This window comes from Vipera berus (assembly GCF_964194415.1).
Source record: "Vipera berus genome assembly, chromosome: 3".
Classification (NCBI taxonomy): domain Eukaryota; kingdom Metazoa; phylum Chordata; class Lepidosauria; order Squamata; family Viperidae; genus Vipera; species Vipera berus.
Genome location: NC_138204.1, coordinates 116,183,822 through 116,205,299, shown reverse-complemented (window position 1 = coordinate 116,205,299; position 21,478 = coordinate 116,183,822). Strand labels below are relative to the sequence as shown.

Below are 21,478 nucleotides of genomic sequence, written 5' to 3'. Positions count from 1 at the left end.
AAAATTCCTGGGCGATTTAATTGCCTTGGCTTGGAAAGCTACTTGGCAAAGAAAGTAAGCGAGAATTAGATTTAAAAAAATAGAAGATCTGACCTATTAGAGGGGGCATCATATGTTTAAATACATGTTTGAATATGATTAAAAGAATGGATGACCCTTAGATATAATTAGACTTTTATAATTAAATATATGATTTAGAATTAAGATAGCATTTTTTTCTTCTTTTGATATGGGAAATATTAAAATAAAAGGATTAGTATGAATAAATTTTTTAGCTATATAAATGTAATTAATATTGAAAAAATCATAACTGACAAAGATACTTTAAATATTGATAGGAAATTAAACTTTAACAAGAGCATGAAAAACAGGATAATGATTTATGAATTGATATTATTGTTTTTGTTGTTGTTGTTAGTTGCGAAGTCGTGTCCGACCCATCACGATCCCATGGACAATGTTCTTCCAGGCCTTCCTGTCCTCTACCATCTTCTGGAGTCCATTTAAGCTCATGCCTACTGCTTCAGTGACTCCATCCAGCCACCTCATTCTCTGTCGTCCCCTTCTTCTCTTGCCCTCTATCTTTCCCAGTATTAGGCTCTTCTCCAGTGAGCCCTTCCTTCTCATTAGGTGGCCAAAGTATTTGAGTTTCAACTTCAGGATCTGAAGAGCTTCTAAAGAGCAGTCAGGGTTGATCTCCTCTAGGACTGACCGGTTTGATCGCCTTGCAGTCCAAGGGACTCACAGGAGTCTTCTCCAGCACCATAGTTCAAAGGCCTCAATTCTTTGGTGCTCAGCCTTTCTTATGGTCCAACTTTCACAGCCATGATATGATTGTTGTCATCATCATATTTTACTAATATTATACAGATATTATTTGTATAATATTAGTAAAATATGATGATGTTTATATATAACTTTGTATACACCAATAGTACCAAGAATTGTAATTGTGTAATAAGGGGAAAATGGAAAAATATGGGGAAGAAAGGAGGATCAGGGAAAAAATACTGGATTGTGCAGTACTGAATAGATTTATATTGAATAAATTAATGTTAAATATGTGAACCCAGACAACATGTTGTTTATTAAGCTCTAAAGTTTGTAATTCTTAAAAACTAATAAAACTTTTAAAAAAGAAAAGAAAAGAAGTACTAGGGGTGGAATGACAGCAGTCATCCAATATCTAAGGGTCTTCCACAAAAAAGAGGGGGGTCAACCTTTTCTCCAAAGCACCTGAAGGCAGGACAAGGAGCAAAGGATGGGAATTAATCATCATATAAGGAGAAATTTTCTGACAGTGAGAACAATCAGTCAGTGGAATGGTTTGCCTTCAGACCTTGTCAGTGCTCCATCATTGGAGATTTTTAAGAAGAGACTGGACAGCCATTTGTCTGAAATGTTATAGGGTCTCCTGCTTGAGAAGGGGGTAGAACTAGAAGACTCTAAGGTCCCTTCCAACTCTCTTATTATTTCTTTTTCACAAGTTCAAACCAGCTTGTGATGACTTCCATTCATCTTATCCAAAATTGGGTGACTGGCCCAAAATTACATTGTGAGCTTTCACATTGGAGCATAAAAGTGATCCTAATCTCCAAAATCATTGTCCAACTTTGTAACTGCTATACCAACTGGCCATGTAAACTTGATGCTTACATATTTTGCTCATTACAAAAACTGAAGATGATCTTGAGAGGTGGTAAGGAACAAAAAAGCAATCAAAAAGGTTATTTCAGCTATCTGGTAACTTCTTTCCCTCTAGAAATGTGACCTCAAGGAACTGAAGTCTTGCTTATAAGATCAGAGCTAAGAGCAAAAAATCTGACAAACTGTACACAAGTAGTATATGCTGGCAATTAACAGAAAGGAAAAAAGGGGGCGAGAATGTTATTTGCTTTATTACCAGCCACATCTGGATCCATTGTAGAATGTTTGGAATTATTGATGGATTAAGCAGATAAAGAATTAATCATACTTTAATTTTAATCACACCTTAGGCATGAACACCAGTTGGATGACTTTGAGCCAATCCCTCTCTCTCAGCCCAACCTACTTTACAGGGTTGCAGTGGGGAAAGTAGGAGGATGAAGGAGTATTAGGTATGTTTGCTGCCTTGAGTTATTTTTATAAAAATAAGGTGGGATAAAATAAATAAATTTTATTCCTTGGGTTTATTACTTTTAAGTATTAATGCCTTTCCTCGAACTATTGAAATAATATGAACATCTTAATAAAGCATACTTTTATACTGTGGTGAGTTCTTTAACCTCAGGGACAGCTATTTCTGGAAAATATTAAAACCTTATAAATATCATGATACTAACAAGAAATGTTGCTGCCTCATCAATGGCTTCCAGCAAAATAAATGGTTCTGCCTTACCAGAATCCGATGGGGCTGGGCTTCCAATGCTGAGCCTTTCACGTTCCTTCTCATAGTCATTCCTGCACAGCAGTTGGCTATCCTTAAGGACAAATTCATCTCCCTTCTGAAGCTGTTTCTCACAGACACAACAGCAGAAGCAGCCTACATGGTACACACTTTTCTGAGCTCGCATAACAAACTCACTGGGTGTAATTGCTTCCAAACAGTTGTTGCACTTCACTGCAAAAATCCTGTCACATAAAAAGTCAAAAGCAGATAGGTCAGAATTGTGCCTAGATTATGTTGATCACTTAGGCAATCCGTTGGGAGCCTGGTCTTGATGGCTTCTACCGCAATTGTAGTATACTTTACAGTGGTAAGCCCTCCTTGCATTGGCAATGAAATACAGTACAGGAAGTGTTTGCATTTCCATTTCGTTGTTCGTGAAATTGTTGGCATTCCTAATATATACACGCTCTGGTAACATCTTTTTTTCTTCCATACCCTTCTGAATCATGACATTGCCTACATCTCATCCGCAACCCATTCCTGGGACAGCCTATAGTTCTCCTTTGCAGTATTAGTCACTTTTTTCCTTTTAAGTAGCTACAAGCCATGGCAATTCTGATGTTCATCACCAACTTTTGATTAGCGCCAAATACTTAAGGGGTTAGGATCCTCAGAGCTCCTATTGGCCACCCTAGGCTGGGGTGGGCATCCTCCTCTCTATCAGTCCCCAAGGACTATTTTTCCCAGAGGCCTTTTGCTTTGATCAATGGGAAGAGTGTGGGTCTTTCAATGGGAAAGGCCAATTTGAAAGAACCAAGCCAATCTCTGGCACAAGTATTTCACACAATTATCAGCTGATGAACCCATGAAGGATACCTGTACCAAAGCAGAGCAAACTTTTACAGTTATCTGTATACTTACTAGTTTAGCCATCTGACAAAATTTACCTCTTCCTCCAGCCTTGTATTAAAGGGAGTGGTTGCTGGATGTTTGTCACACCTACAAAACTATTTTGGTCACAGCCATCTTTCTTCATTTTTCAGCTTGCCACAACTTTGGGGGGGAGGGAAAATGCATTCTTCTGTCCCAGACAAACAATAACTTTCTTATGGGAACCAAGGTCAAATTGCTCAAGTGTTTGGCGGGCTAGAATTACCGTTAGAGAGCCCGCCAAAGCTGTTAATTGGAGGATGTGATTTATTACATATTTAGTGGGTGGGTAGTTTAACTTTTACTTTGTAACCTTTTTTGCGGGGGGGGGGGCTTCCAGACTTGGTTTCACCTTTGTTTGTGCTGATATTAAGTAACCATTAAAATTGTTCTTTGAGGAAAGCAAATGCCTCAGAGTTCTCATTTTCTTTTGGCCTCATCTATCGGAACCATGACAATGTTTTCCTACCAGCTGGTGAGAGGGGAGGGGAAACAATCCACCAAAACAAATTTTAGACAACCTTAGTAAATACATTTCCATGACATCTTTATTGTTGGGTGAAGGGTATCAAAAACCTCAACTGTTTTATGATTTTAAAACAATATTAGCATTCACCACATGCTTGCACATAAAGGTGGAGGGGAGCGAATATTCTTACACCTCCCAAACTGATTTTAAAAGTTTGATCAATACATTAGTAATAATTATAATGCACCAAAAAGATGGCACATAATTTTGATTATTTTATTCTTTCATTTCTATTGTTTATTGTTATAAAAACTGGTTTCTGAGAAATGGACCTTAAATGGCTATTATAGAATAAAAACAGAAATGAAAAGACAGCAGCCTCACGGCAGTGAACTAAGCTGCATCCCAAAGACAGCCAAGCAGAAAGAAAAGAAAAATCTTGCAGTTCTAGCCATGGATAATCAGAGGAGGGCAGGTAAAATCCAGCAACAGATACTACAATGAGCCGCTTTATAACAAGAGTTATTAGAAAGATCTTGTTCTACAGATGGATGGCAGATTCCTCTGCTGACGTTTTGGATCACCATTTAATTCTGACAACTGTGTGGTTTTTGTAAAATGAGCTAACTTCACACTGGATATTGTGCTATGCCAGGTATTTGACTCCTATTCTGCCTGGAAGATGCCGAACACAAACCCTACCATATGGCAAAGCTAATTGCAAACACTTGCTGTTGTTTCCAAGTGCCCTATTTTTCAAAATGAGCTGGAGGAGCTGGTGGTTGTCATCTCAGAACCACTGTACCATATCTTTCAAAAATCCTGGAGCACTGGGGAACTACCTGAGGATTGGAAAAGAGCTGAAGTGGTTCCCATCTTCAAAAAGGGGGGGGGAACAGACTCAGGGAACTACAGACCAATCAGCCTAACCTGGGAAGATACTAGAAAAGATCATCAAAACACAGATCTGCAAACATCTAGAATCAAGCAAAGTTATAACTAGAAGCAGCACGGCTTTGTTAAAAACAGATCATGCCAAACCAATCTTATTTCATTCTTTGATCAGGTGACTAAATTGGTGGACCAGCAGAATGCTGTGGCTGTGGTATACTTGGACTTCAGCAAGGCATTCGACAAAGTAGACCACAACCTACTTCTTGGAAAGCTTTTTAAAAAGTGGGATTGATAGCATTACCATCAGATAGATTTTTAATTGGCTGACAAACCGCATTCAAAGAGTAGTCCTTAATGGTACTACATCTATATGGAGGGAAGTAAGCAGTGGGGAACCATACGGTTCTGTCCTAGGCCCAGTACTCTTCAACATCTTCATAAATGACTTAAGATGAGGGAATAGAAGGGGAACTTATCACATTTGCAGATGACACTAAACATATGAAGAACGGTTACAAGAACTGGGCATGTCTAGTCTAGTGAAGAGAAGGACCAGGGGAGACATGACAGCAGTATTCCAATATTTGAGGGGCTATCGTAGAGAGCAAGGGGTCAACCTATTTTCCAAAACACCTGAAGGTAAGACAAGGAATAACAGATGGAAACTGATCAAGGAGAGATTCAACCTGGAAATAAGGAGAAATTTCCTGACAGTGAGAACAATCAACCAATGCAACAGCTTGCCTTCAGATGTTGTTGGTGCTTCATCACTGGAGGCTTTCAAGAAGAGACTGGGCTGCCACCTGTCAGAAATGGTGTAGGGACTCCTGCTTGGGCAGGGAGTTGGACTAGATGACCTACAAGGTCCCTTCCAACTCTGTTCTTTATTCCATTTATTCTATTCTAAAACAAAACTCTGTGGAGATCCAGCAAGAAAAACAGTGAAACCCACAACACAACATGCATGCTTTTTTCATGTATTCACTTGTACTCCAGAGAGTTCATCCATATGGATGAATTCTTGTCCACACTGATTTCAGAATTAAATGAAAAGACGACAAGAAAGACAGCAAGAATATTTGATCAAATAGAAATAACTGGCTATGACCAAATCTAACGGTGCTCTTGATCAGCTCAGGGAGTAACATTTGATCAGGTTTATGGAGAGTTAATTTGATTTTTTAAAGGCCTTTGTATTGAGCATTAATTTTGAATTGCCTATATACTGTAGCATGATTATCATGTCAACAACATTTTGGCAATAATCCTCTCTAGTACAAGGCAGCAATGCTATAATAAATATGAGTGTAGGAAACTAAAAAAAAACTGCTCCCACCAACTCCATGAACCATGACTCTAGCTCTCACAAGGACATGTAGTGTTTTTTGTATCCAAATGGGGAAGAAAAGAGAAGAAATGGTTTTTTGCAAAACAACTGCTGTTTTTTCCAGGCCAAAAGCAGGCAGTCTCTATCTTGTGGACTCAATGCACCTTACAACATTTTCAGCAATATCCACAGGGCCCACAGTTTAAGTATAAAAAGCTAAGGAAAATAAAGAAGACTAAAAATAGCATGTTTTTATTAAATGTCTGTGGAAATTCTCAATCATCCAAATTATGGTTTTCCCAAAGGTGCTTTTTTAAAAGGTGGACATAACTGAAGAAGCTTCTTGGATGAGGAGCAAAACATCTTCAGGGAATTCAAAGATTTTCCTTGAAGATGTTTTGCTCCTCATCCAAGAAGCTTCTTCAATTATGTCTACCACTGAAGACATAAGAAGCTATGCTTTTATTACTTTGACTCTCTTATACATGTATACAGTATGTATGTATTAACATGTGTATATATATGATGTGTAGTTCTGATATCTCGTTTCATGCTCATAAAATAATTCACACAGCTAGAGATTGCTGGCTAAACATGCTGTTTTATATGCTTGCATTACCTGAGTTTTAAGCAAGGCACATTCTTTATCAAACCAAGGTTCAGATCTCCCAACTGGTAGTTGTGAGGATGGAGGAGCTGTAGGTTGGATGTAATTTTGAGTGCCATTAATAAGATGGCTTTTGACTACATTCCCTGAGAAAATCTTTGGAAGAAACTAGCTAACTCTTTGATCGATCATCAGCTGCTTAAATTGATTACGCAGTCACACTGCAATACCACTACACAGGTTAAAGTACTAATTTTGGTGATCTAATGGAGCTTATCCTCATTCATGAAGGGGTTAAGCAAGGATATACCGATAATCCTCATGACATAATAGATCACTTGAGGAACAGAGTTACAACAGACAAAATTACATATGACCCTGTTTCAAGATTATGATGGCTACAGCACACCTGCAGTCATTCGCCCTTATGATTGACCACAAGGACAATGCAGCATCTCTCGCCTGTCTTTCCCCATCTCACCACACCATGATCCAACACCCTTGTGTCTGCTCCCCACCTGCCCATCACACTAAAATTTTGAAGTTCTTGGGCCTTGGGTCGCACAGAGGCAACTCAAATATGGCTGCCATTTTGTCCTGCATGCTTGTGGGCTGGGACAGAATAGCGGCTGAGACAAACTACATTGTTTTGCTGCCTCAACAAGATCTGCACAGCTCTGCAAAAGCTTCTGCAGTACTGTGCAGACTTTGTTAAAGTAGCAAAACAAAGCAGTTTGCCCCCAGGCTGCTGGCAGTGACCCAAAAATGACTGCCATTTTGTGGGGAGGACAAAATGACAACTGATTCCAAAATTGCACCACGCAGCCATGCAAAAAAAGCAATCCATTCCATCTCTCTGGAAGGCCTTGGAGCTCTTCAAAAGGTAAGTGAGGAGGAGAATGTTTGGCCTGTGGGGTGAGAATTAGGCCTAAAGTCTGGGGGGGGGGAACACAAGGAATGGGAAGTGGAGCATTGGCCATCTCTGAGGGTGGTAGAGGCCTCCAAGGGCCTCCCCCATCCCTGAGGCACCCCATGCTCCACTTAATGACTTGGGTGTAGATTTAATGATTCATTGGGGAGAGCAGGGATGGGGGAATTATTCAGTGAGGTACCTCACCTAATGACCATCACAACATGTAATCATAATAGACTCCATTACAGTTAAATTTCAAGGGCTACCTGTATATTAGCCCACCCCCATTATTCAACATTTACATTAACAATATTGTTTTAGGTTTTGCCAATTCCGTCCTCCGTCCTCCATCCTTCTCCCATCGTCCAGTTCCAATTCTTCTGTATGCAGATGATGCAGCTATTCTTTTGGTTTCAGAAATATCACAAGAATGAAAAATTGAAACTACAATATAAACAAACAAATGAGCTATGTAGCCAAACTAGAAAGAGTTCTCCAAAGGATAAACTTTTAAGATCTCAAAAATAATAATAGTTTTTAATTCCATAGTGCAATTTCTTATAGAGTCTTATTTGTTTTATTATTTATACATCCTTTCTAGCCTTTCTAAAAGGGTGGAATAACTCTGTCCAGCCACCTTGGAAAGGGTGTCACTGAGGAAGTCATCAGAAGGACTCTGGAAAGCCAGCATCCATATACAGAGAAGAAAAGGGCAAGGCTACTCTTTCAGCATTGTTTAAAATTATAGCAGCTTAGCCTTTAGAAGACCCCACTTCTTGTTCCAGAAATAAGAACATAGTAGCTGCCATTATCACCATGAATTGTTTATTATTTTCGTTGTAGTCTGTATTTCAGAATTCAGAAAACATCCAGGAAAGGGGATGACAGGAACATTCTATCCCTGGAGGTGAGATCAGCTCTCACCCTCTTGATCTTCCAAAAGGGTTTCAAGATCTGGCTCTGCCAACTGGCCTGGGGCCCTGTGGGAGTGTGCCATTTTGGAGGTGCCTATTGAACTAGGAAAACCATTGTATTCTAGTTTAAAACTTACCTAATTTTTGTTCATTTTAATAATGTTTTGTTTTTTGTTTGCATTTTATCATATTGTACAAGTCATCCAGAATTGTGTAACAGTGAGATGGGTGGCATGTAAATTTAATAAATAAGTAAAACAAAGTATCAGAAGACCAGTGACAGGTCATCAGAATAAAATGGGTCTGCTATAGTCTAAACACAGCCTTGGACATGATTTGAGAAGACTCCACATGTTTTTATACATATATTTTCTTTAAAACTAAGGAAAGATTCTTAGGCTCTGGAAAAGGGCAGCTGAAGGACACAAGACTGCAGATTTCCCTCTCCACCCTTGAGATAAAGGAAATTCATGATCACTGGAGAATTCTATGCTCATCATCACTTCAATTTTGGTGGAAGTGGATAGGAATATACCGAGAAAAGAAGTGAAAGACTTTACACTCCTGGAACCACATCGTCTCAATTCAACCCTCTCCCGCAAAGGAGAAATCTCCAGCCTGGAACTAGTAGATATACTTTATTTCTTTTGAAAAATTTAAAAGAGGTCGTAGGAGGGGCGAAAGGAGCTGCATTCCAAACATCACATACATTTTTTTCCATCTTCTTCCTCCACATGTTTACTCAGTTACAGCCTCTTCACATACCATACATTGAAGCAGAAATTCAGTTTGCCATTATTGATTACCTGCAAGAGGCAATAGTATATCAAATAATAGAATGGACTGCAACAGAAGAGTACAATGTCACATTTTTAATTCATCCTTTTATTAAAATATTTGCTTTCTATTTATAAGGAGGAAATTGTTGTTTTTGCTTAACAAAACAGCATTAAAATGAGATGTCCTACAAGCAGGCTGGCATGATTCAGTCCACTTCATCTCCCCCCTTCCTCCTGCAGATATACTTTAGTGTTGTATCGATCTATAGGCATGGAAGTTCTTTATTTTTAATTATTGTGGTTTATTACCATTGACAGAACTGACCTCCTCCATGAATTTATCTAACTCTTTTTGAAAATCATCTTGAGGCAATAAATTCCATGCAATGATTGATCACACAACAAACATTTTCTTTCATTCATGCATAATTGAAATTCTATCATGATAAAATGAGGAAGTATTCGATATACCTTTTCTACATCATGTATTATGTTAAATTCTGAATCTTATTCTTCCTTATAAATACAGGGCCCAATGAGAAATGATATTAATATTGTGCAGCTGAACAATTTTGGATAGTTTCAACTGGGCTAAAAGCATTTCCATTGAATTAGAAACTTATTCAATCCCTTCCCACTACATGCAATACTTAAGAGTGAAATGCATCTTTTCATCCTCCATTAGTTTTGGAAAAGAAAATGGATCTACAGTGGTACCTCGGTACTCATTGTTAATTAGTTCTGGGAGGCACAATGAGTATCAAAAAATGATGAGTACTAAACAAATGTTTCCCCTACCTAAGTAATAATGTAGTGAGTCACAAGACAGCCAACACCGACAAGTTCTAGCTTATGCACTGAGTACCAAACAAACGATGAGTACCGAGACAAAATGTGTTAAGTACCAGAATCAATGAGTTTCAAAGCACTTGAGTACCAAGGTACCACTGTAGAAGAGGAACACACTAGAATTCAGTTTCTAGTCTCTGACTCTTCAGATATTTTAAGAAAATACAGTGGCCACTGGAATGGAGGCACAGGATCACATTCTATATTTGTCCTAACAAACATTCACTAGGACTGTATAGTCCCTATGATTAAATTAACTTTACTTATGTAAGCTTGGTCCAAAAATTCAAAAACTCAAAATAAGTTCCTTGAAAATTCCTGATATACAGTTTGTTTATATAATTATATCAATAGGTTCAGAGAAGGTACACAGTATTTTTTAAAAATTCAAATTAAAGTGTCAAGCTCGAAGCGTCAGCATAAGGTTGCCATCATTATTGCTTCTCAGCTTGCTAATGCACTAGGGGGAAGGAGAGGGAGGAATGGAATGCAAGCTCCAGATAACAAGAAGTCAGCCCATATGAACCAAGGACGTTTCAGCAGGTGTTTGCAAACCCACAAAGACACTTTCTCATAAGAATAATTTGGGACTCTATTGGGTCATGTGACCTGCACTAATAGGGGGAAGGAGAATTCTATATTTTAACTATAGTGGTTTGCGCAGGAATTAACCAGAGCTGGGTTTGCTTCATTTGTGCCAAAATGATGTACTCAACAAAGTTTTGCATTAAGAGATCAGATCATCTCGATGGTGCTTGCTTGGTTGGGTTTGTTAGTCAGGACCTTGACATAAAGTTCATAGTCTACTTACCACAAAGGGGCAGTAGAAGTAAGAGAGAGAAGCATTTATTCTGTGTGGCCTTTCTTGCATATGACTTGCCTGCTCTTTGTCTAAGGGACTGCCAATCTGAGGTCACTTCCTTTTGCATTTCTTCCTAGGCATGCATGTGTTCTTGGATGCTATCTATAAAGTCCTTCCTGTAAATAAATCTTCCTATCATAACTGTAAAACTTGCTTCACATAGGCAGGGGGTTAGACTAGATGGCCTCCAAGGTCCCTTCCAACTTTGTTGTTGTTATCATCATCATCATCATCATCATCATCATCAGGTCAGGGTCCTACTCTACGGAATGCTTTTTTGCACACCCACGATGCTTCAACTTCCAATGGTAACTGCCACCAGCAGTTGTTCATCACTTATAGTGCAAACATACAGTATGAGGACACTGTTTTTCTTAAAATAGTCCTAATCTCAGGATGGACCAAGAAGCTGTACAATTTCTGGTGAGGTTTAGTCATTTGTATAGTTTTTTTTTTCTAAAATAGAAAGAGCCCTTTTAAGCAATTCCTATCAGGTCCCAGCAGATGGCGTTTATTTACTTCAATTAATTCTTCAATAGAAAATTCTGAGTTTTACCATAAAAAGTTGTGTCTTTTAAATCTTTATGGTTTTTTTTCTATAAATAAAATATCTCCATTGTCAACCATCATTTGAACAGGGAACTTGTTTTTGATGTTGTGGGCAAAGTCCTTTTCTCTGCCTCTCATCACAGCCCCCACCTACCATCCCTACGCAGTGGTAGACAAGTGTTCATTTTACTGCTTGGCAACCGGGTTGGGGTTAAGCCTGCTAAACTATGAGTGATTTTTTTTGGCTGGAGTACTGGAGGGTCTGCAGCCCTACCGAGAGAGAAAAATTAAACACCCCATGCCATGGCTCCAGAAAGGGGAAGAATTAGGTTTCATACTGAGCAGGCTGGACCATGGCATTCTTTAGCTAATGCTTAACAAACCCCTTGACAAAAGAAACCAACTTAGCTGCATGTTTGTGAAATGTATTCACAGCAGAATTAGGTTTGTCAGAGAATGCTGTGATTCCCTACTGTAGGTGAGGAATCCATGCTCACTTCCATCAACTGAACACTTTATAAGTTTTAACTACCCGGACAATCAAATGCCTCTTGTTATGTATCTAGTGTATCATGATCGTGAAATTATATCTGATGCGCCAATAATACTAAATCCACACTTCTGATTTGAAATAAGATGTACAGAGAAATGCAAGAAAGCAACTGACACTAGGACAAATTATGGGGACATGCTATAATAGAGAAAATCCTGTACAAACCACAGTAAAGTTATATCCTCGAGGTTTAAAAATTGCGGGGCAGGAGAGATAAAGAGTGAGAGAGAAAGAGGGGTGGCACATCCTCATTGTAGTTAAGGACAAACAGTAAATTTTAAGAGAGGTGATGGTGCAATGATAAAGCTATATTGTCTGTGGTAGAGGGGGGAATGTCAGTTTTTCATTAACATAAATGGTTAAGAATATAGCGATGTTTTTCAAAGCAATGCAAAAGTAAAAATCCCACCAGGATGGTAATAGGAACAAAAGATAAAAGACTCTACACAAACTTCACTTTCATTTAAAATTATTTACTATTATTTTTCTCAAAGTTTTAGCAGCAGTCCAAATGCTAAATGTATTAGAATCTTCTCTTCGTGAATTTGAAATTAAAGCACCATACTTGTCCCATTCATTTCAACGAAAACTCCTGAAAGTGTATTTTTAAACTCCATCTTCCCATCAGGGCCTTCTTAAATGGATCCTCTTCCAAGAAAAGGAAGAAGACCAGAAACTTTCACATGGCACCAATAGGCCAGAATCAAGGAAACAGGCCTTAGAATCAACATCACAGCAAAACCAGCTTAACTTTGCACAGTTTTTAATTTCAGTATAGAAACAAGTACAGGCAGTCCTCAACTTACAAGAGTTCAAAGTTACAATGGCACTGGAAAAGTGACTTGTGACCATTTTTCACACTCAGGGCTTTTTTTGTCATAGAACGCTCAGAACGGAGTTCCGGCACCTTTTTTTGGATGGAACCTTGTAGGGTATGCAAGGCAGGTTGTATGACATGTGTGAGTTCCGGCACCTTTTTCTTTTACAAAAAAAGCACTGTTCACACTTATGACTATTGCAACTTCCCAGTGGTCACGTGATCAAAATTCAGACTCTTGGCAACTGGCTCATATTTATGATGGTTGCAATGTCTCAGGGCAATGTCATCATCTTTCGCAACCTTATGATAAGCAACGTCAGTGGGAAAGCCAGATTCATGTAACAACTGTTTTAGTAACTTAACAACTGCAGTGATTCGTTTAACAAATGTGGCAAGATAGATCGTAAAATGGGGCAAAACTGACTTAACTAATGTCTCACTCGCCACAGAAATTTTGAGCTCAATTGTGGTCATAAGTCGAGGACTATCTGCAGTGGTGGGATTCAAATATGTGAACAACCGGTTCTCTGTGTGGATGCTGCTTCCAGAAGTCCATTCTGGGCCTGGGCAACAAAAAATTAACTACCGGTTCTGCCAAAGTGGTGTGAACTGGCTGAATCCCACCACTGAGTATCTGTATCCCCAAGCATCAATAACAATGCATTAAAAACCAAGAGGAAAGAGGCATCTGAGGAGCAATATTCTTATTATCGGATGTAGGCTTTTGTTCCCATGTTAATTAATCAGACAATCAACACGGATGCATACCAATGCCAGTTCCTCTTGTTTGGAGGCTGGAGACTTTTAGCATCAGCCTTCAGCCTGAGAGCATATATACTAAGAGCAAAAAAAGTACTAGAATAGTTCTACACAGGAGTTAGCAGAGCCAGTGCTCTAAGGCTTGCTTCTTTACCTGGAAATCCCAGCTTTTGCCTGGATCTGAATCTGGATCTTGATTGCCAAGACAGAATTTTATATGCTTTGAGTATGGGGCTGCTGTGAGTATATCTTTTTCTAGCAACAGTACCATGAATGTTTCTAGTAATATTTACTTTGGACAATTTGACAACTGGAGGCAGGGAGAGAGAGAGAGGAGAAAAAGTGGCACACTAAAGCCTCTGACTGAAGCCATGATCTGGCTTTAAATTTTAAACTCAGTTATCCCCTAACACTGCTTTCCAAAAGCAGGAGGCAAAATTACAACTTAATTTTACAGAAGAAAACTCCCAATAAAACAAAGCTAAAGCAAGTATCGCCAGTCAGGTTTAATATCAGAAAATAGAGGTACGATAGTAAATATCATAACCAGTAACATCTAACCAAAATTCAGCATAACATAAATAAATAAACTTTACCTGAGTGGTGAGGGGGTGGATTAATGTAAAACAAGACAAACTATTCATTTATCATAAATAAGTCCTCATTTTAAAATACCAAGTTTTTAAATGCTTTTCTCTATAAGTTTTGCTTATTGTTACATTTATGACAAAAGAGAACTTAGCAAACAAGTTCTCATTTAAGAGTATGGAAGATGTTTTATTGACAATCTGGATGGGCAATACCCAAGAATTATGCATAGATATAAAATAGATGCCATAAGACTTATTGCTTTTTTGCTGCAACATACCCAATTAATAAAAGGGACGCGGTGGCTCAGTGGGTTAGGACGCTGAGCTTGTCGATCAGAAGGTCGCCAGTTTGGCGGGTTGAATCCCGAGTGCCATGTAGCAGAGTGAGCGCCTGTTACTCGTCCCAGCTTCTGCCAACCTAGCAGTTCGAAAGCACGTAAAAATGCAAGTAGAAAAATAGGGAACACTACAATGGGAAGGTAACAGCGTTCCGTGCACCTTTGGTGTCTAGTCATGCCGGCCACATGACCACGGAGACGTCCTCGGACAAGCGCTGGCTCTTCGGCTTTGAAATGGAGATGAGCACCGGCCCCTAGAGTCGGAAACGACTAGCACGCATGTGCGGGGAAACCTTTACCTTTACCCAATTAATACTGCTATTTATGTGGATGGATGGATAGCAATATTAATCTTGCAGCACAACAATGAGTCTAAGAAGCCTAAACATGAGTTTTCCTAAAACACAGGTACATATTCAACTCAATTCAGTTTTTCATGGCTCCAGGAATCATGAATTCATTGTTTTTCACAATCAGCCAGGGTTAAATCCAGGATAGCACCTTCCCTCCAGTTCCTTCTTTCATTTACTAAAATATAAAATGATCATTAACAGCATTTTTAAAATGTTGGTTGGTTTATGTTTTACCAGAAATAGACGTGTAGTAGATGCGGAACAGTTGATATCCCTCATTTTTTGATTTACATCTGTAAAAGTGTAGTCATCTATTTCTAGAAAGCCTCTTTCTCTTTCTAGGGAACACATACTTTCAAATTATTATAGTTTAATCATAAATTTTATTTTACGAATGTCACTCATGCTCATCAAATATGCTTATCAACCCCTATTAAGTTTTCAACTTTGTTCTGTTTGCTTTCTGTAATCTCAATATTTGTTCAAAGAGCACTGCATCTTCCCAATTTCTTTGTTTTTACTTATACATTCTATTTCTGTTGCTGCTCATTTTCTTGTCTCTAGTATTTGGCTCAGTACTCAGTTGGGATTTTGTAATTCCCACCCTGATATAGGCATTACTGTTTAGTACAAAGGATAGTTCTTTAGGGATGGCATTTAGTATCTAATCGGAAAAAAATCTAAATCTGATTTGCAAACCAGCTGTTTACACTATTCGATAGACCCAGAGTGGCTGGAAAAAGCTGGATTGTCAAAGGGAATTATCTAATTTTTCATCTTTTCATTTATCAACTCATCCCCTTGTGGCAGGTGGGAAATTATTTTTGTTGATCCTTCAGCTTTTTAAAAGTATGTATAACTGAGACGTGCAATCCATTGGTTTTCAGAAATTATAGAATGAAAAACAGCTGTTGTGGTATCAGTTAAGCCAGATGAAAATCTTCTGAACTCCAACTGGAGTTCAGAGATTCGAGATCTAAGTCTCAAAAGCATTTTTTGCTTCTTTACAGCCATGTGTTCTGTACATGTATACAAAACACAGCTCAGCAGAAGAGCACTCATCAGTGAAATATGCTGCAGAATGAATTGATATGTCCTGCCCAAAATAAATGGGCTGCAAATCTATGAATACTGTCTTACCAAAAGCAAAGACCAAGTGAATGTAATTACAAATAAGCATGCTTATGTAGTTCTTGGTGAAAAAATATTATTTTCATACAGGCAGCAATTTCTTTACAATACTTCAGAGTTTTCTTTGTATAAACCTTCACTCAGAGAAAACAATATAACAAACACAATTGTATGATACTTATAAATGTGTTCTGTTTGAACAATGTTGTTAAAGAGCCTAGCACTTTATATTGTATAGAACATACAAGTAACAAGAAAGCAGAATGATGTGAATGAGAATTTTATAACTTTCTATATTTTCAACAGATATCAATAGACCATTTGGCTTTCTATTAGGGATAAGATAGGACATTCACAGCATTTTTGAATAAAGTTCACAACAGGCCTTCATATGGAAAGTTGGAGATTACATATCCAATAAGTAGAAAAGGGTCAGAGAAAAAAGTGGATGGAGGCTGGAAGAAAACTAAATTTGATTTAATGTAGGATAATTTGCATGTAATTGCAAAGTGTTTTGGGGTGGGTTATACGTGCATTAGAGTAGATCTTCTTTTGCTGCAAAAAATAAGAGAAGATGAGAAGTCCTGTGTCCAAGGATTGTTAAAATCAACCAACTTAGAACAGCTACCTTTGGGGGAAAAAATTAAGCTATAAAATAAACTATTTTTTTTCAAGAACCTACATATAAGGCAGGTAGCTGTCAGATAAAAAATGGCAAAAAGTCTGCCAGGCGAGATTATTATACAGATCCTAGGAAGTGGCATTTCTCCCAAAATGTTTATCTGGGAAGGCTATGGTCATATGTTTTCTTTCTTTTTTTGCTGCAGAAATCACAACCTAAAACCTTGAATATTGCTCACAGCCTTTGTTTTCAAGGCTTGAAAAGTACGAGGCATCATTTTCTACACCTGTTATATCTAACTGGATAACAGAAATGATGTGGATGTTATGAATCTTTTGTTTCAGAAGAGAACCAAGTTACTTGCAACGTAACTGAATTTTTTTCAAGATTTTTTTCACATATGAAATGTTTCTAAATAGCCTAAGGACCTTTACAAGACAGCAGGATGGGCAGCAAATTATATGCATTTAGCTCTACCTTTCTTTATCGTAATTGTGGCTTAGAGCCATAAACGTTGGCTCCATCTATAACGACCCCCTTGGATGTCCTTCAGCAATCCTCTCCTTTCCCCCGCCCCCATCCCTACTATATAACTTCTGCTGAAGAGAACTTACAGAAGAGGAAAAGGCCCTAGGGCAGTGGTGACGAACCTATGGCACTCAGAGCCCTCTCTGTGGGCACATGCACCATCACCCCAGCACAGAGTTCCCCAGAGTTCGTTACTAGAAAGCCAGAGGGATATGGGGCCGTGCTGCTCCCCTCCCCCTCTCCACGCACGGCTGAGGATATTTCTCACATCACCCGCCCCTCTGTCCAGCAGCCCAATCTCCCTCCCATCTGGGGTAAGACGGGCGGCTCACATATGACATGAGGTTGCGGTGCGGACAGCAGCCTGTTGAGTCTATGGTGAAGGTGATTCCCGTGGAGGGGTTGGAGAGAAGCTAGGTCAGAGGGGAGCATAGCTCACAGCATGGCATAGCTGGAGGGGAATAGAACTGGAGGAGAGCAGAGTGCTCGGGCCACAGTGCGGGCTTTGCGGCGCCAGCCCTGCACGTGCCACTGGCCCTGCTTTGTTGCCCGCTGGAGGCTTATCTATAAGAACATCACACAAAACTAATTTTTATATGATCTTAAAAGGTAAACCACAGAATTGCTTCTCCAATCCTACTGCAGAATTTCACATAGCTGTGAGTGTTCAGGAAATACAGCATGATGCAGCCATCCAACTAGGATACTACTGGCTTAATAAAAAAATGCAATCTTGCACAGTATTACTATTATTGACAGTATTTATATTTCACTTTTCTAACTGCTCCCTATCCCTAAGGGGCTCACAATGTAAAAAGAAGCAAAAGGACACTAGCAGTTAGCCACCAGAAAAGACACTGCTGGGGTGTGGAGGACCAGTTACTCTCCCCCTGCTCAATAAAAGAGGAAGACCACTTACCAGCATGTAATTAACCTGTGGAGCTCCTTGCCACAGGAGGTAGTGAAGGCATCTAACCTAGCTACCTTTAAGAGGGGACTGGACAAATTTCTGGAAGAAACATCCATCACAGGTTACTAGCCCTGATGGGCATGTGCTACCTACTTATTATAGATATGGGCCACTGTGAGATACAGGAGCTGGACTAGATGGGCCATTGGCCTGATCCAGTGGGCTCTTCTTATGTTCTTATGTTCCAGCCACTCATACAGCCAGCCTGCCAGCTCTCTACACTGTACAGCACAGGCTGAGGGAAGCAGCCCAGGAAGTGACATCAGTGAGGAAGAAGCTGGTGCTCACATACCTGGAAATAAGCAGGAATGAGAGCCTAGCAGGTATTGGGTGCTTCATTTTTTTAAAAAAAAATTGTGTTTTTGTAGACTCCAAGTCTTGAACACCCAAAAATGAGTACAGCAAAAACAGATAGTGGAAGATCATTCCAAGAGACCTGGACAGTCATTTGGAGTGACTGAATGCAATGGGAAAGCATTATGTATTCTGTGTAATGAAAGTGTTGTGTGTCGCACATCAGGTGTCAGACAGCACTTTGACACCAACCACAAAAATGTTGCCAAACTTGGTGAAACTGAAAGAAGAGTGTTTCCTGAAGGGAAATTGAGGAAATATCATTCCCAGTATCTTAGTTTTTGCAACTATCTTTCTAGAACAATCATCTGACAGCTGACAACTTTCAAATGGCACTGTGCATAGCAAAACATGGTAAGTCCCTCTCTGATGGGGATATTATCAAAATGGACATGTTGTTTGGGAGTAATTCCCTTTTTCATGATTTCCCAAACAAGGAAATCAACGCATCTCTGAGATGCCACTTAGCAGAAATACTGTTAAAGATCGAGTCCAGCATATGGCAAGTGATGTTAGTCAGCAGCTCACCACTGACTTATAAAAGGCAGCCTGTTATTCCATGTGTTTGGATGAAAGCACAGATATAAATAATCGTGCAAGGCTAGCAGTAATTTTGTGTTATGCTGTTGGTGACATCATGATAGAAGAGCTGGTGAAACTTATGTCTCTGTCTGAAAGAACACAAGGGATAGATATCTACAAAGATGTGATGGAGGCTTTTTTGTCACAAAACATAAGACCAGAAAAAGCGGTTTCAATTACTAGTAAAGGGGCACCTTTTATGGTTGGGGCAACATCTGGTTTCATACAGTTCTTTGTTAAAGAAACAAAACATCAAGTCATTCAGTTCCATTGTATTATACATCAAGAAGCTCTTTGTGCCAGGGAAAGCAGCAAAAAATTTGACGATGTCCTAAAGATGTCACAAAAATGGTGAATTACATCATGGCTCATGCTCTGAATTTTCGACAGTTTCAAGCACTTCTTGAAGAGGTTCAGGCACAGTATAATTGTTTACTTATGTACAATAATGTCTGGTGGCTGAGCAGAGGACGAGTCCTGGAGAGATTTGTAGCCTGCTTGGATGAAATTAGGATGTTTATGAATGAAAAAGGGCAGGAATATCCACAGCTCACCAATATGGCCTGGCTTACCAACCTCATGTTTTTTTACAGATTTTACACTATACTTCAATGTACTGAACAAACAACAAAGTGTAGGGAAAACAGCAGAAAGGATGTTTTGTGATATCAAAACATTTAAGAGAAAACTGCAGGTTTTTGAAAGAGACATTGAAAGTGGGCAGCTGAAATATTTTCCAAATCTAAAAATGCATTTAGAAAATTCTACAACATTTGTAGACAATCCTACAAGCCATCAGGAAATCTACAAGGAATTTTCTAGCAATGTAGCAGCTGCAAAGGTGAATTTTAGTAACAGATTTTAACAGTTCCATAAGATGGATACAACCCTGTGTTTTCTTACTTCTCCAGATAAAGCCAAATTTGAAGAACTTGATCTTTCCTGCTTACACTGGTTAGATTTAGGAAATCTGGAAATGGAGCTATTGGAATTTCAAGAAAGCTCTATCTAAAAAAATAAATTCTATATCCTGCGTGAATCACTTGAGAAGATAGAAGGGATGACAAAGGACAGCACAGTTAGTTCTGAAAATGAAATCCTTAAAGTGTGGAATTCTCTGCCAAATAATTTTAAGTCAACGAAAGCACTTGGGATTGCTTTCCTTACTTTGTTTGGACCTGAGTGCTGCATGTGGTGCTCTCAAACTTACAAAGTATGAGCCAAGGGTTAGACAAATTATCAGCATGCATACAATAGCAAAAATCACATTAATTGTCCAAATGCATGCCAAATGCAAACTTTTACATTTCAATAAAAAGTTGTTTGTTTCACTGAAAGCTCTGTTATTGTGTTTTTCTTTTAAGACAAAAGAAGTTAATGTATGAGTTGCTTTTTCTAAACTAAAACCTCAGTATTCAGGTTAAATTGCTGTGTTGGCACTTCGCGATAAATAAGTGGGTTTTGGGTTGCAGTTTGGGCACTCAGTCTCTAAAAGGTTTGCCATCACTGCCCTAGGGCACCCATTTCATTCTTTAGGCCTACTCCCAAAATCTCCTCAAAATGAAAATGTAACCCTTGGAATCTATATTCCATATTTTTGACTACTAGATAACAACCTCCTCTGCTCCAAAAGGATTGTCCAGAATCCTTGGATTTTATTTCCCCTCATACCTGCATCCTACATTTGAGAGGGGGCATTTTTCTGTATCCTAGCTAGGGTGGGAGGACAAAGGGAAAGGGGCTCCTACCTGAACCTCTTTCCTTGGGAAACCAGACTAACAGCCACTCTGGAGGTCTTTTACCAATTTGTTCAGACTAGTTAAGATTATTTATTTGATATAAAATGTTATCTGCTGTTCCTCTTTGTGTTCACTAAATAATCTAATTATGTAAGTTCTGTGTCTTGTTTTTATTTTGTTTTAAAAATATTTTATACTGGTTCAAATGTTTTCCATTCTGAATATGTGTGTATGCACTATGAAGACAAGATACAAACATTTATATGAATAAACCAAACAAATACAGGTAGAGGTGAGAGAGAGAAAACAAGAGGCAGCCTATAGGTAGTTTAGAACAATGTACAGTACAGATAATGTCAGCATGTTCAATAATGTACAGATAATGTGTGGGCACATTGTCTATTATCAGTTCTGTTTTATAGCAATTGAACGATACAGCATCACAACTTCCATCCTGATTTTGGAGGCTGGCACCAATGTTTTAGGGAGAAAAGATTATTTCTACAACTTCTTCATTTCACTACTTATGCTTTTTAAATATTTGCACCAAAAAGAACAGGTTTGTTTACTTTCATGTAGATGTGTGACTTTAATTCCACACTAACAATGAAGTTGTTCAGGCAATCTCAGAAGGTCGCAACAAACACACTAGATTTTTAATACATTACAATTATT

General features: G+C 38.8%; 1 protein-coding gene across 1 annotated transcript in view; it reads right to left on the bottom strand.

Moving 5' to 3' along the window:
* Positions 1-21,478, bottom strand: part of LMX1A (LIM homeobox transcription factor 1 alpha) — a gene marked incomplete at both ends in the record, with an annotated part of 62,346 nt that overhangs the window by 20,703 nt on the left and 20,165 nt on the right. The window contains one exon of the mRNA XM_081325538.1: positions 2,381-2,613. Within this exon, the coding sequence (XP_081181664.1) occupies positions 2,381-2,613 (233 nt within the window). The remainder of the gene's footprint in view (positions 1-2,380; positions 2,614-21,478) is intronic.